The sequence below is a fragment of the Convolutriloba macropyga genome, chromosome 11, assembly GCF_964194025.1.
Source record: "Convolutriloba macropyga chromosome 11, txConMacr16.3, whole genome shotgun sequence".
NCBI classification, from domain to species: Eukaryota; Metazoa; Xenacoelomorpha; order Acoela; family Convolutidae; genus Convolutriloba; species Convolutriloba macropyga.
In genome coordinates, this window is record NC_134478.1 from 35,321,199 (window position 1) to 35,336,959 (window position 15,761).

At 37.9% G+C, this 15,761-nt stretch overlaps 1 protein-coding gene across 8 annotated transcripts in view; it reads right to left on the bottom strand.

Annotated features, from left to right (window-relative positions):
* LOC142349558 (AMP deaminase 2-like) overlaps positions 1–14,699 on the bottom strand; it is a 71,199-nt gene extending 56,500 nt beyond the window's left edge. For all 8 annotated transcript variants that reach the window (XM_075401195.1, XM_075401191.1, XM_075401196.1 and 5 more), the window contains exons 1-2: positions 14,431–14,699; positions 10,976–11,151 (exon numbers count right to left, since the gene is read on the bottom strand). In XM_075401195.1, the coding sequence (XP_075257310.1) occupies positions 10,976–11,151; positions 14,431–14,637 (383 nt within the window). In that variant the 5' untranslated portion in view covers positions 14,638–14,699. The remainder of the gene's footprint in view (positions 1–10,975; positions 11,152–14,430) is intronic.
* Positions 14,700–15,761: the final 1,062 nt, after the last annotated feature.

The window sequence follows — 15,761 nt, forward strand, 5'->3', positions numbered from 1 at the left end:
CTCAAAGTAATGGAAAAATTATACGAACAAATCTTATAAAACAGGCAGATACCACCAATACAATAACCAGTCTTTCGATTGAAAAAACAGGCCCGCAATATTAGCCGGCTGCGAATCGGCTATTAACATAGGCTAGAATATTGGGTACATATTTGGTATTTTGGCACTTCAGGTATTATGTTTTGATCCCTTAATGGAGACCACATAATTTAATCTGGAAATGGTAGGAAATGACAAAATTTCTTATAATGATCTTCCAATGACAGTAAGGATGATCAAAGGCAGATGTGGCAATAATCGCAGAAGATTGCATTGCTAAGAATCAAACGTCATCTCAATGGTTCCCACGAACAATATACTGTCTTAGAATGAAGAAAAAAGAGAGGCTCTAAGAGCCCTTGACGCCTCGGGCGCTACCTGTTTATCTCATTTTTTAAGATGAAAAGTGAAATGGGTCCGACAAAAAATTGGTCAAGCGAAAAACCGCTTAAGAAAGACCACATGACTTATATAATTGCTACAAACTTCGCATGAGAGAAATTGACAAAGATTTTTTCTTTAAAAGCGTTAGTAAAGTCATTTAGGATATAACATATGTTCATAAACTTCTACTATAGTTCAGCGCTAATGAGGGTGATAGATGATATCACGCCAAATAAAAGCAGCTGAAGTGCGTCATCAACAAAAGAGTTGAGGAAAGAGAGAGGGACATAGTGTACGATAAAACGTGAACGAGAAAGAAAGAAAAACCCAAACCCACAGAGAGAGGGAGAGAGCTAGAAAAATTTTCAATGATGAGATTCGACTTTGCAGCTCTTAGTTTTCTAGCCTTGTTAGTAATTAAATCATATAGAAATAAACTGATAAGTACAAAAATTAAATTCAAGATTTCGCAGTGAAAAATGCTCAAACATTTTTTGTTTCTGAAGTTTTGTCATGTTACCCATCTGTAAAGACATAAAAAGTTCCATTGGCCAGTAATAATCGATTAAACTAACAAAAATATTAACAATTTTTAAAAAAATTGCGAATTTTATCTTGCTGAAATTTGTGATATTAATCTCCAAGAACCATTTCCTTGTCTCGAGAGACCATCCAATCTCCTTATTTCAAGCCTTAAATAGTTTCACTGGCCCATAAAGATCCGAAAGCTTGAAACATAATAATTTTTTGAAAATTAAATTTTAGCAAAAAATTGCTAAAACTCGAGCTAACAAAATATTGATAACCATTCCATTAACTCTAAAAACTATGCAGCAGTTAATTAACACACATTGGAGGAGGCAACCTGGTTTAAACCCTAGAGGAGGTTCTTTGGCTCTTGAGGCAAGAGAAACCTACAAAATGACAGAACTTTTAAAAAACAAAATTACAAGTCTTATAAAAAAGAATAGCTAAAATTTGTGATATTAAAAAGTTGAAAACTATTCCCTGGCTCAAAAAAATCATTTAATTATTCTCAAACACCTAAGAAAAAAAGTTTTGACAAAAATGCTAAAGTTTGTTGTTAAAATGTCGAAAATTCGAAAATAACCAATTATCAAACCCTATAGAAGCTTTGACACCTAGGACTGAAAAAACTTAACAAAATGCGTGTTTTTGGAGTCCCAAAAATAACAGCTCTTAAAACGGTCATAAAAAGTACGCATGTCTTGCAAAAGACCTTTATTAATTTTAACCAGCCTCAATTTTAACTGGTCTAACAGAAAATTCGAAAAATGACAACACAAAAAATTGCAACATTTTGGGCCCAAAAGTCCTGAAAATGACTTTTGTCCATAAATTACGGCCTTCCCAGTAGCTTCATCATACAAAGCGCTTGAATGACTACTAAACGCGGCTAAAGGCCTCTAATGAAAATTAGTATCGGCTAGGCGATGTTGATCTCATTTTAAAGGACAAAAAGTCAAATGATTCCGACGAAAAATCGGTCAAGCGAAAAATCGCATAAAACATAGCCTGAGGAATTTCGGAAACGACTCGAAGAGTCTTCTTTCTCTCGCTCTCTCTCTCTCTCTCTCTCTCTCTCTTTGTGTGTGCGTGTTTAAAACATACTTTTAACTGGTACTTACTGAAGTGACTACTAAAACTAAAAAAATGAGGTCAAAAAATGAAAAAAAAGCCCTGCAAAACAAACTTAACTAAAAGAAATGGAATAAGTCCATTACTCCTGTATTTATTGCGAGCAGAAATTACTGCAATAATTCTTTTACGGAATTGGAAACACGAAACTGCCCAATCAGCAAAGTGCAAGCTATCTTCAGCTGTCAAAACTTTCTAATTTTGAAGAAAAAGTTGAACACTTCAAAAGAAAATTAATACAAAAGTTATCAGGTTCCCTTATTTTTCTCATTAAAAACACTAATTAAAACCATGAAAACAGTAACCAATCAATAACTTGAAAAACCTTAAGCAATAGTTGTTGTTTTAAATCTCATTGTATGCGATGATAAAACTAAACAACGCCCAATAAATTTATCAAGTCAGAAATTAATCATGAAAAAGCAAATTATATTACCAAAACCTAGCCCTATGAAAAATCCCAGAAGAAAACTGTCATACAAAACTTTTAACAGTGAATCTAACGAAAACTCAGCGCTATATTGTATTTAACAACAAGCAGCAGATGAATATTTGAAAAAAAAATCAAGACTCAAATTGTTAGTTCCAATCAATACTTTTAAAACCAAGCAGAGCCAATAAGACTATCAACAATAGGAGATTTTTAGAAGGATGCATGCTACAGTGTGGAGATTAAGGACAAGGTAAAAAAAACAAAACTAATTAGCAACTTTTGAGAAAATAAAATCAAATAGGAAATTCAAAATACAAACAATGGACTTTTCATTATATGGCAATGGAGGCTCAAAAAATTTGCATAACCATCTTCCTGTCTCAGTAAGAAATGTAAACAGTTCAAGCTCGAAACAAACGATTTAAAAAAATGGCCAACAAACGGTCAAGCTTTCTACTTTAATCCGAGGGCTTATTACCGAAAACTTCTTCAATTAATAATAAAGACAAAAATCCAGGAAGGTGCAGATGAAGTTTTAAAAAAGTTTTAATAGTAAATAACTACAAAATACAAAACAAACAGAGAAACTGTTAAAAAAACCGCCAAAACCGGATTAGGCTGTGTACACAAATCTTACGTCAAAAAGAGGCATTCAATTGATAAATTATCAAAAAGACGTTGCCATATTAACTGAGTGGGTAGTAAAAAGTCCGCTCAAAGCTGCAAAGAAATGGAAAAAGGCCAAAAATTGACAAAAAATTGAGAAAAACGTGCAAAATATGCGCTTGAAACGCATTATAAGGCGCGCAAAAACATTGTCGTATCAACTCCAGGGTGTTACATATTCATGCAGCTCCGATAAAAACTTAATTTAACAAAATTAAACCAAAAATTGCGCCAAATAGATGAAAATGCGGCTAAAAAGGTCATCTATATGCGCCACTCTCTCAAAAACACTTTTCAAAGTCTAAAAGCTATTCACTCAACGCAGCCCATGCTCAAATAACTTCTCTCGCATAGAAACAATTAATTCAAAGGGCAATTTTACTTTTGCTTTTAGGTCAAAACGCCGTTTGAACAAATAAGACTTCTTTTTAAAAAAACTTTAAGAAAACCAGTACTCCTCTTCGAGTCGTAAAAAGACCAAGAGGACTAATATAATTGCTACAAACTATGTTTGAGACCAATTAACAATTCGCTGCATGACTATAAAGAAAATTTAAAATCTTCCATTTTGTGCAACGATTACAAGAAAAATTTTTTCGAATTTGGTATTTGAATTCTTTTCCAAATTCAGTTAAGCAAATGGAGCCTATCTTTATTGGTTGAGCTCCTGAGAAGTCGAGGATGGGCGCAAGGCAAGAAACACAGATAGGGGGATAAGTGAGAAGTGGCACTCAAACCATTCAAAAATGACCTTTATACCACTAATTTACTGGAGCAGTTTTGAGGCTGCTCCACGGTTGGACGCTTCTTCGCAGCGGAAAGGACGCTAGAGAAACTGACCCCAAGATCCAACCAACCCTGAAAGCATCCCAAGATGCCCCTCTTCCAGGATCCGTGTTTTTGACGTTGAGGCAGAACAACCCAGCCATTGCCTAGCAGACCCTTGGCTGGACTGACAATACGAGTGCTTCTTGTCAGAGGAGGAAATGAGATGAACCCAGGCCTGCTAACAACCAAGAACGGGCACCGCAACTTTCTCTGTAACAAATGCACGTGGTGCGACAAGACAAAAGCCCCTCCCACAAACCAATCCACAACAAAGCAAAAACCAAGCAACAACAAAGCAAAAGCTCTTTTTAATCAACCAAGCAGTTTCAACGGCAACAACAAAGCAAAATTTCTGTTTAACCAACCAAACAATTTTAGAAAAACCGAGAATTTTAACTGGAAGAATATTTTTAAAAACCTACAGTTCAACGCAAATGTCTTGAACAATAAACTGGAGTGTCATGAAATTCATGACAGACCGTGACATTAAAATTGCAGCCATCCAAGAAACGTTCAATCGAAAAGACACTCCACCACCCAGTGGCTTCACGTCATTAAAACAGAAGAGGCCCAAAGAAAGAGGTAAAGGTGGTGGCCTCGCTTTCATCATTCACGACTCTGTGACACACCGAATACACAGACTACCTCAGACTTCCAGAACACACATAGAGCAACAAGCAAAACAACTCACCTCAGGCCTTACCTCGATAACTCTAATTAACAAGTTCATCCCGCCCCAATCCAGCTGCTCCTTTGGATATAACGCCTCGTAAAGCCACCTATTGACTATGGAAGATACGATTTTAATGGGTGACTTCAATGACATAGTCCTCTAGGGTTCTCGTATCTATCAGAAGACCACGAAGTATAACGCTTTCGGATGAACTTAACGACTTCAACAACATCGTCATCAACGAAGAGGAACCAACTTGGATCACCAAAGAATGTCAGAGCTCGCCTTACATCACCATAGCCAGTCCCTCTCTGGCTAAGAACATGACGTGGCAAACCGGTCGAGCCCTGGGCTCGGACCACCTCGCGATAACTGTGACCCTAGATCAAGAAATTACAATCGTGGCTGCAGACAAGAAGACCTGCATCAATTTCCAAAAAGACGACTGGGTTGGCTTCAACTCTTGATTTGGAAACTTGGTTCGACTGGAAACAACCCATGTGTCAGAAGGAGAGAAGACCTTCCGGAAACTGGCAATGAAAGCAGCCAGCCGACATATTTCCCAAGGATGTATCAATTCGATCATCCCACTTCCTATCAGAAACTGTGAAACTGATGGACCAACGGAACAGGCTCCAATCACAGGAACCAAGCCACCCAAACATCAACTCCATAAACCAAGAAATCGACCGGTTTGTTCAGGCACATAAGCGCAACAAATGGCTCAAATTCCTCAATGGTGAAGACCGTAAGAGCAGAGCAAACAAACTCTGGTCTACCATAAGAAACCTGAATAGCTCCGAAGGAAAATCGAATGCCAGTAAAATCAGTTTTGGGACAATAACGCTTAGTATTCCCAAAAAAAGCGCTAACCTGTTCAACCGACAATTCACACCGCACCCACCAACCATATACGACTCAAAAAGAGCGGTGTTAAGGAGGATAAGGCAACTGCCAAAAGAAAGTGTTGAATACACAACAAATGGGGTATTTGAGACCATAAGATTCATGAAAAAGCAAGGCTCTTGGAAACGACAACCTGGCCCCCATCCACTTCCACTACCTGGGGCCAAATGCCATAAAATACATCAGGCCGTTGCTGAATCTTTCAAAAAACTCGACGGTGATCCTGCCGAACTGGTCAGGTGATTCCTCTGCCGAAACCAGTTAAGAATCTTGAGGAATCTAAGAGCTACACTCTTAAGAGCTACAATCTTGAGGAATCTAAGAGGAATCTAAGAGCTTGAGAGGCACCTCCAGCTGGCGGACCACCAACACGGGTTAAGAAACTTGAGATCCACCACAACGGCTTTGAACTGCCTGAACTACAACATCAAAAGTGGTCTCAAAAAATCAAAGTGCAATGCACTTTATTGGTTGCTCTGGACCTCAAAGCAGCTTTCGACACAGTCTCGCACGGAACTCTGCTGCACGACATCTGTAATACAAGCCTTCCCAATCACCTGAAAAGTTGGCTAATGTCCTACTTACAAGACCGTCGCACATTTGTAGAGTATGGATGTGCATCTTCTAAGAAGCGGAATGTCAAACAAGGGGTTCCTCAAGGAGGAGTACTTTCTCCTTTCCTCTTCAACTTTTATATGCGGTCTCTCCTTACACCACCGGGTAACATTAGCCTAAAAACATACGCTGACGATGAACTATCAGACAGGATAAACAAGTACCTCTCTGAGGTTAGTGAGTAGTTAGAAAAACGAAGACTTGTCCTGTCTCCGAAAAATAAACCACCACCCTCTTCTCATGGTTCAAAGAAGTCAGCACAGATCCCCAAGTCTTCATCAAAGGCTCAAAGATCCCAGTCTGCAAGAACCCGAAAATACTGGGGGTAACTTTTGATAGCATGATGAAGTTCACACAGCATGCCAAGGTCCCATGGGAGAAAATGCAATCAAGCAACAAAAGCTGGCAGGCACATTGGATCGCTCCAAAGAAACCCTAACTACCTCCTACAAAGTAATTGTAAGATCTGTCCTCAACTACGCGGCTCCGATCTGGAGCCCCAACTTGAGTGACACGAACTGAAACCTGCAAGTCAAAAAATGCGGCTCTACGTTTTGCAAATGGTAAGACCAGAATGGCCCTGATTAACCAAATGCACGCGGAAACGAAGATCCTGCATGTGAGTGAAGACAATGAACTGCTGCCCAAGCAGTTGCTCCTGGGCAGTTTCTTACCACAAAGAGCCGATCACTTCCGCGAAATCAGCAGGTCAATGTAATGTTTGTCCACATCTTCTCACTATGGGGGCAAGAGCTCTGGGCAAATACATTCAACAGGTCAGAACTACCATGAATTCGTACAAGGGCCTGTCCGAACTCCACAGAAAAGCAGCACAAAATGCAACCAAGAATCCATCAAAGCTGCTAGGCGAGCCTCCCCCGAAGTTGCAAAGGAAGAGGAAGTCCTGAGTAGGGAGACTAGATGCAAGCTTTCACAGCTTTGCTCAGGCTACAGTACCATCCGTAAAATTACAAACACAGAGTCGACACCGATATCCCAGATGAATGTCCTCTGTGTCAAGGCACAACAGAACATCTCCAACTGCCTTGCAAATCCAACCCCATTAAAAATAAACATCAAACAGAGTTCCTAAACATCAAACAGACGTGCTGACAGGGCACAACCCTAAATGCGGAAATTCTCCTCCGTGGAATGGCCACAGCAGTCTTCGGTCCTTCGAAATCAGACATATTTTCGACCGCCAGTGGCATGCTTCCAGCCTCACGGTGCTACGTGGCTTCTTTGCAACATCACTTTTTAATGTCTCTCTTTTGGAAGCATCTCCCACTATGCCAAGCACCAAAGCTGACCAGACATTAACGAAGTAACCAAGCATATACTGACCGAATCTGACGAAAACCCCGCCCAAACCTCGACGCCATGGCCTGGATCCTGATGGCGGTTCAGACGAGATGTGGACGGCTACAGCATCAACAGCAACCAGAAGCGGTTTTGAGGGGCTGGAGGGGTGGGGGATTGTTGGAGTGGAGCGCGGGAGTCCAAAACTCCAAGCATAAGAGTTACTCTTCAACTTAAAATTGAGTCTCCTGAATAGCTTTGGTGAATTGCATAACTACAGATTAGCAAGCTTTTTAAGAACTGCTCAGGAACTTACGACATTCCGGCTGTAGCAGTTTATGCCATACCTGAATTCAAAAAGTCACTCAAATTGTTGCTCAGATGAGGAAACTGTAGTACAAAAATTCCATGGGATCAATTAAAAACCAATACACCGCAGAGCTTAATTTCGAAGAAGACATGCACGTACTATCCCAGAAAAACCACCCCAACTTTCATTATTTCAAAGCAATGAATCCAAAAATCAGGAAGATTAAAACGTCGGGGTATTTTTTTCTTACCAAAACAACAAAACAGCCGACTAAGGTCGGGCGAATTGCTCTCAAACGACCGGCGAGCATTTGGTTTCGTCAGGGGCGAATTGCTCTCAAACGACCGGCGAGCATTTGGCTTCGTCAGTAGCTAACCACGGTTTAGTGAGGCTAGCTTTAGATTAATTGAAGGGGCGTAAGATGAGCGCAGCGGGGTGCAAAAGTGGATTGAGGGGACTGATGTGGGGGCGGTGCGTAAGTGGGGGTGTGGTATCAACTTCTACGAACCGCCCTTAACACCATAAGTATGTCTCCAGAATAGTTTCTGTTAATCGCATACTTGAAGACTAGTGGGCTGAAAGGCTAAAGCAAACTTTTGCAAACTGAGCGTCGCCTCTTTATCCCGTTTCTGAAGACGAAAGTCAAATCGTTCAGACAAAAAATCGGTCAAGCAAAAAATTGCATAAAAGACAAACAGGATTAATATTTGCTACAACTTGCTTTTAAGAGCAATTAGAAATGATTTCCTAAAAATGGTTGTCAAGTCATTTATGATTAAAACAAACATTTCTACTATAACTCATTGTTAATTAGGATCAGAGATGATGACATTACGCCACATAACAGCAGCTGAAGTGCGCCAACAACAGAGAGAGAGAGAGAGAGAGAGAGAGAGAGAGAGAGAGAGAGAGAGAGAGAGAGAGAGAGAGAGAGGGGGTGGAGAGGGAAAGATAAAGAGACACACACAGAGAGAAAGAGAGAGAGAGGGAGAGAGATGAAACGTGACCGAGATAGAGAAGGAAAGAGACTCTAACCGACAGAGAGAGAACGAGAACATTTTCCATGATGGGATTCGACTCTGCAACTTCTAGTTTTCTAGCCTTGTTAGTAAATAAATCAGTTGATAAAAAACTCAAAAAGGCAAAATTAAAAACAGAACAGTTAAACTTAGCAGCAAAAAATTTCAAAACCATCTTTCTCCTTAAAAATTCTGTCAAGTAACCCATATCTAATACTTAAAAAGTTTCGCTGGCCAGTAATGGTCGTTAAACTAAGAAAAGGACAAAAATACTGAAATTTTGGAAACAATTGCAAATTTTAACTAAATCTTGCTAAAATTTAAGATTAAAATCTTAAGATTCATTTCATTGACTTAAGAGACTATCCAATATCCCTGTTTCAAGGCAAAAATAGTTTTACTCGTTCATAAAGATCTATAAACTTGGAACATGATAGAAATTTTCCAAAAATTTGGAAAAAATTTTAAATTTTATCCAAAATTATCAAAACTGGAGTTAAAAACATTTTGATCACCATTCCAATAACTATAGAAACTAAACAGCAGCCTATTATCAAACCTTGGGGGAATCCTAAGGGCCCCTGGTGCCGGAAAAATCCAAAAACATGAAAAAATTGCAATAGTTTTTTTAAAAATTGTTTAAATTCGTGATATTAAAACCTTGAAAACATTCCATTACGTGTATAAACCACGCAGTAACCTATTATCAAACCCTAGAGGAAGTTCCGTGGCTCCTGAGACTAGAGAAACATAAAAAATGACTAAAAATTTTTTTAAAAAGCAAGTTCTAAAAAATAGCAAAAAAATTGTGATATTAATACGTTGAAAATTAATCCATGAACCACAGAAATTTTCCAGTAACTTATTATAGAAACCTAACGGAGGTTTTCGGACCCTTGAGGCTCAAAAAACCTGAATAAGGACTAAATGTACAAAAAATTGTCAAAAAAGCTAAAATTCGTACTGTTAAAATCTTGCAAGACATTTCATTACATCTAAAAATTATACAGTAACATATTTTCAAACCCTAGAGGAGGTTCATTGGCTCTTGAGGCTGAAAAAACATAATTGTGCCGGAAAATTTTCATAAAAACTTGAAAAGCGAGTTTTATCAAAAAATTGTAAAAATTTGTGACAGTAAAAAGTTGAGAAACTATTCCAAGGCCAATAAAAATTTGTCAGTAACTTATTATCAAACACCTTAGATGGTTTTCTGGCCCCTGTGTCTGGAAAGACCTGAATTAGGAAAAACGAATGTCAAAAAATTTGAAACGAATTGCACGTTTTGTCAAAAAAAATGCTGAAATCCGTGATGTTAAAATGTTGAAAACATTCCATTACCACTAAAAACAATGCAGTAACCTATTAATTTGGGGTTCTTTGACACCTAGGGCTAATAAAAATCAAAACTTTTCAAAAAGCTTGAAAAAAGTGTGCAAATTAGTATAAATTTGCTGCGTGTTTTTAGCGAGCGGTTGTTCGTCAGTAGCTAGAAACGGGTGCACCGAGGGCTGATGAGGGGGGGGGGGGGGTGGGGCAACTGTGGGGTGGGGTTTACAGTGTAGGGGTCGTCAACCTCTAAGAACCGCCCTTCACACCATAAGTATAAGTCTCCAAAACAGTTTTTGAGCTGAAACAGAGCTGAAAGGCTCAAAGAGCACTTAATGCCCGCTGGGCGCCACGTGTTTATCCCGTTTTTAAGGACAAAAGTCAAAAGCGTCAGATGAAAAATCGATCAAGTGAAAAATTGTATAAAAAAGACCGACAGGACTAATATAATTGCTACAAACTTCGTTTGAGAGCAATTAAAAATTACCAGTGAATGTTTCATACTCGGCATCTATGCAATACCAAAATACTAAAGCGCTCCACTACTTGAATGCATTCTTCGGCGAAGAACGCAGGTATTTGAAAAGCATAGATCCAATTCAAAACCAAATCTGATTTGTAGAAGGGATTGCTTTACTAATCCCCGTTAGAACAGATGAAGCATGCAGCTTTAGATATAACATCTTAGCTGCTCTATGGAGTTTACTTTAAGCCCTTTTGATCTGTATCAAACGGATTCAATGTTTGCTTTCACTTCAAAGTTCTGTTTAGATAACTGTGATGTTATACTCAAACAAATATCAAACTCAACTAACCCCTGACTGCTAAGCTGTCTGTCCACCTGGTGTCGCTTGTCCTCATTGGTCAGAATGGGCGGCTGCTCGTCAAGATCCATTGCGCCTCCCCCTCCGCCCTGGTTGAACGTTCCTTCTACCTGTTCTGCGATCTTCTCGAACTCCACATCTTTCTCACTCGGCTCACGTTTCGGTAGCTGCATCATCATCATAGCATCAACCATAATTTATTACTATAATTGGCTCAGGAGAAATATTCTCTTGGTTCTTTCATATCACAGCACTCGAAAAATTGCAAACTCCGCGGTCATGGAAAAGCACCATGCTCTCGTTCTTTACAAACGCAAACTCCGCGGTCCCGTTCTTCAACAGGGAAGCGTTCTAATTTGACGGAACACAGCCACCTCGTCTTAAAACCTATTTATAGAACCCAGACATAGGAACACAATAAAAAAATGCTTGAAAGCCTGCAACTCCCGTGAGTGTTAACTGGGATATCAAAAGAACCAATGAAAAGACAAATAAAACTGTTAAGCAGAGTGGGTAGGACCAAAACCAATTAAAAGGACCTGAATTTAATGAACAACTCAGAAATAAGAGAACCCTAACAAATGTAAATTAGCTAGAACCCTAACAAATGTAAATGAGTTCAAACAAGCAGAAATCAAATTTCTATCTTTAAAAGTAGGGACAACTTTGTAACATTATATTCTCTTTGAATTATTTTGTAAAAAATAAAATGCAGTAAGAAAGGTTTTCATATTACAAAAATGCTAAAACGCTCGCATGTAAGCAATAAACCGAATAAACTGAAGTAGGTCAAAATTCAGCGCTCTGCTATAAAAAAAAACAAAGCAAAATCATAGATACCATTAATACGAAGTGTTCTAACACCTTTCATCCATTAAAGCTAAATTAATCTAAGAGATAAAAGAATTTATTCTAAGAAGGAGTATCGGGAATAAGCGGTCGCAAAAAATGTTCTCACCACGCTCATCAACATTCTTGGCTGAAAAACTACCAAATCGAGAAGAGATAGGGAAAACTTTTAAAAAAATCTTTAAAAAAACAACAAAATAAAGGGTATATCATGCTTTGTAATTTAAAATAGGATATATTCTGAAATAAATGATCATAACATAGCCGGCAGATTGCGGCAAGAGCTGCGAAATACACTAGCGGGCCGTAGAATACAGATAGAAACATACAGAAATATATCGAAAAAGTTTTCGACACAGCTTAAAAGTTTCTGCCAGATAGTGAGAAATGATACTACACGCTCAAAAATTGTTACTGAGAGAAAACATTTGACGTTTTCAGCCGAGATTTAAAACAAAAAAAGGCAACAGACGACAAAACAGAAAAAAGGAGCAATATAGTTAAGCTCAGCTTTCAGCTTTAAAAATTAACTGATTAACACATTCCACACATACTTGAAAAAAGAAATTAACGTTAATACACCTCCTCGAGCAGGAAAAACGATTTGCTCAGTTAAACACTTTTCAAATAAACAAATTCCAGATTCTGAATACAACCTATAGCATTTTCAGACCAAGCTGCAAACAATAAGGTCCAAACCGAAACCAAACATCATGATTATCTAGTTGGAACCTATTAAAATCAACTAGATTTTGCACTCTCACGAAACGTTTATTAAGTGTGCCTAAATAATTTATCAAAAATTGGCCAAAAACAAACAGCATGGCAAAAATCAGCAAAAAAAGTAACTGACTTCTTGACGCGTAATTCTCTTTATTTAAAAATTGGCGACGTCTAATTTAAAAACTCAACCGCAATTTAAAATCAGTGACAACTAGTATTCAGCTATTGAAAACTGCAGACGTTTCTCCATTACAAATAGCGACGAAGAACCAAAAATAAAACAAGGAAAGTAAATACCAAAAAAGGCAAGATTCAAAAATTCGCAAAAAAAACGAAACAAACAGTATCTTAGTCACTAATTTCGGCTACACAATATAACCACTTAAGACCACCAAAAATAAGACTTCATTAGAAATCTATAAGTACTATTGAAATTGAGGGGAAAAACGGACGAACATCGAAATTATTGAAGACAAAAACAAGCAACTAAAAAGATTCTCTTCGTTTCACTAGAAAGCAGCTGTCATAAATGCAACCTAAATACAAGTCCAATAGAAAAACGGTAAAAGACGCATAAGTCAAGAAACAACAATTTTTTTCCAAGGCAAGCATTCTCAAATGCACAAACTATTGGCTTCTAACAAAATAAACAAACTAATTACTCCTTAGCAAGCCCAACGGTAAGTTCATTAATGACACTTAGTGAAAAACAACAAAGTAAGAACAAAAATGCTATGAACTGAGAACATTTTATAAATCTACTCAAAAAATGAAACCTGTGATTAATTACATTTAATGATCAGAAAAACAACAGCAGCATACAAAAGCAAATCTCAAAATTTACGAAAACAGAGTCGAGACCATAAACTGTTAAAATTACTATAACAGCTCACTTATGTCTTCCAAGAGGCTTCAATTGCTGGCTCTCGTCAATCAACATTGGTGATCAGAACACTGAAAGATTCAAAAATACAGGCAGAACTCAAAATTTTACGAGATGCTATGTCATCACAACATATGTATCAAATTGAAATGCAATTAGAGAAAAATCAAGTGAAGAAAAACGAAAACTGTACTCAAATTGTCTCACCTGGTCAGTAAACATCTTAAATCCAAAAAGTTGTTCGAACAAAAAGTTCTTTAGCTCCATCTAGTATTTTAGCGTTACCGAAACCACCGCTTCAATTTGACTTCTTTCTCGTCGAAAAGTCAAGAAAGCTTTCAAGATCTTAAAAAGGTTGCTCTCCAAATATAATCCAAATTCGATTGCGAAAGGCAGTGGCCCCATTGGACCGCGCGGTTATCAACAATACGAAGTTGACGCTAATCTTAACATAATTAGGTAAAAACATCTAAATTTTGCCAAAAATTACGGTAAGAGTCATCAAAAATTCAGTAACACCATGAATGTTGACTTCAACACTGGATAGCCCAAAAAAGCAAAGTAAGTGAAGCGTGGTAAAATTCAAAAAGTCAGAACGGTCCAGCAAAAAAAATTCCATTAAAAAGACAGAACTACATTAACTGTTTCTCACTTCGTTGAGAGCAATTAATTAATGAACTAAATACAGCTCAGCATATAGTTTTACCCACTATTGTAGGTAGGAATAAATTCTTTTGAGTCAAATCTTAACATTCACTGGAACTATATGGTAAACAAGGGATTAATTGTCTGTATTAAAAACTGCAGAATTCGGAGAAGGTACGATTAACTAAAACACTTTGCTTTCACATGCAATTGCGGTAAACAACATTTGCGTATTGATCATTTATTTAATGTGGTAATATCGATTTCCATTACATTAAATCCTTATTTGGAAAAGAAGACGGAGTCAAATTTTGAACAAGTCAATGGATTGAGTTAACACAGTTACCTCAAATCTGGCTGAATGTGGTGATTTTGGGCTAATTAATTGCGCCATGTTGAGGTTTGTTGCGCTGGCATGTGGGTCATTTGCGGGCGACACACCACCAGAATTTCCGTTAACCATTGTTACATCGACAGTTAAGTTGTCAATGTAGTGAGTCCCATTGACGACGTGGGTTGAGGCTTGGTTGGATTCACCATTTTGGTGTGACATCTTTTCTCATCCAAGAGGCTGATTTCAAATGACTAAGTAGCTTGATCATAAAAGAATGTGACCTGAAAGTCAAAGTTTGCTTATTCGCACAAATAATCCCACGAGTATATTTGTCAAGAAGAAAATACCAAAATGGGTTCACCATCACACGGTAATAGAAGATTTTATCCATTCTAAGGACTCTGATATCTATCAATCAGCTTATATAGATAATACTGGAGCAAGCATGAGTAACTTCAAACAAACTGCGTTTGTCTTCGAATGTAATAGATAACAAATTCATTTTGCTATTCTGTCTGACTTTACAAACTAGTCACACGAAACCTATCCCTAACCTCAAGGGTAGAAGATGCGAAGGCCAATGAAAGTACTAGAACTGTCTAGGAAATGAAATGTAGCAAACAATTTATCAGGAAATAGCTGCGATTGCTTTCCAGACTCTAGTCCCAACATACCAATGAAAGAAAGACAAAAGCGGAGAGATGCCGTTCTTCTATTGATATGCTGTTTTGAATTATTTAGAATTATTTGAAATATTACTTTGAATTCTTTTTAAAAGCTTCGCGGATCTTTTCCGTTTGTACCCCCCAGCTTAGTGGGCGCATATTATTTGAACCCCCCAGACGCACGCGCCATATTTTTACATAATGTTTTTAAATATTTTTCTAGTCAATTCTTTATTATCAGAGCACGTCTAAGTTTCAAGTTGCTGGACAAAAGAGTCAAAGTTATTGTTGCAATTTTGGCGGTTTTTTCTGAATCATCATATTTTTGAAGGTTGCAATAACATTGGCAACACATAATGATTTACTATGTAATGGTACGTGCTCTGTAACTTGGGGCGCATATCGTACTGGGGGGGCACAAACGGAAAAGATACAAAACAGCTTTTGAATTATTTCTTTGAATAAACTTCAATTAGATGGAGGTGTCGTTCACTGACCTAGAAGTAAGTAAAATGATTTTGAGAGCAAGGAAAATTTAGAGAGGGCGAGAAGTAATGTATGAGGTAAAAAATTGAAGCAAATAAACATAAGTGAATCAAAAGTGAAGAATGACCTCGCGCACACAGGTCAGTCGGCAAATTGTATCGAATAGCTGGTGCTAGGAAAATTGGCCGGCAG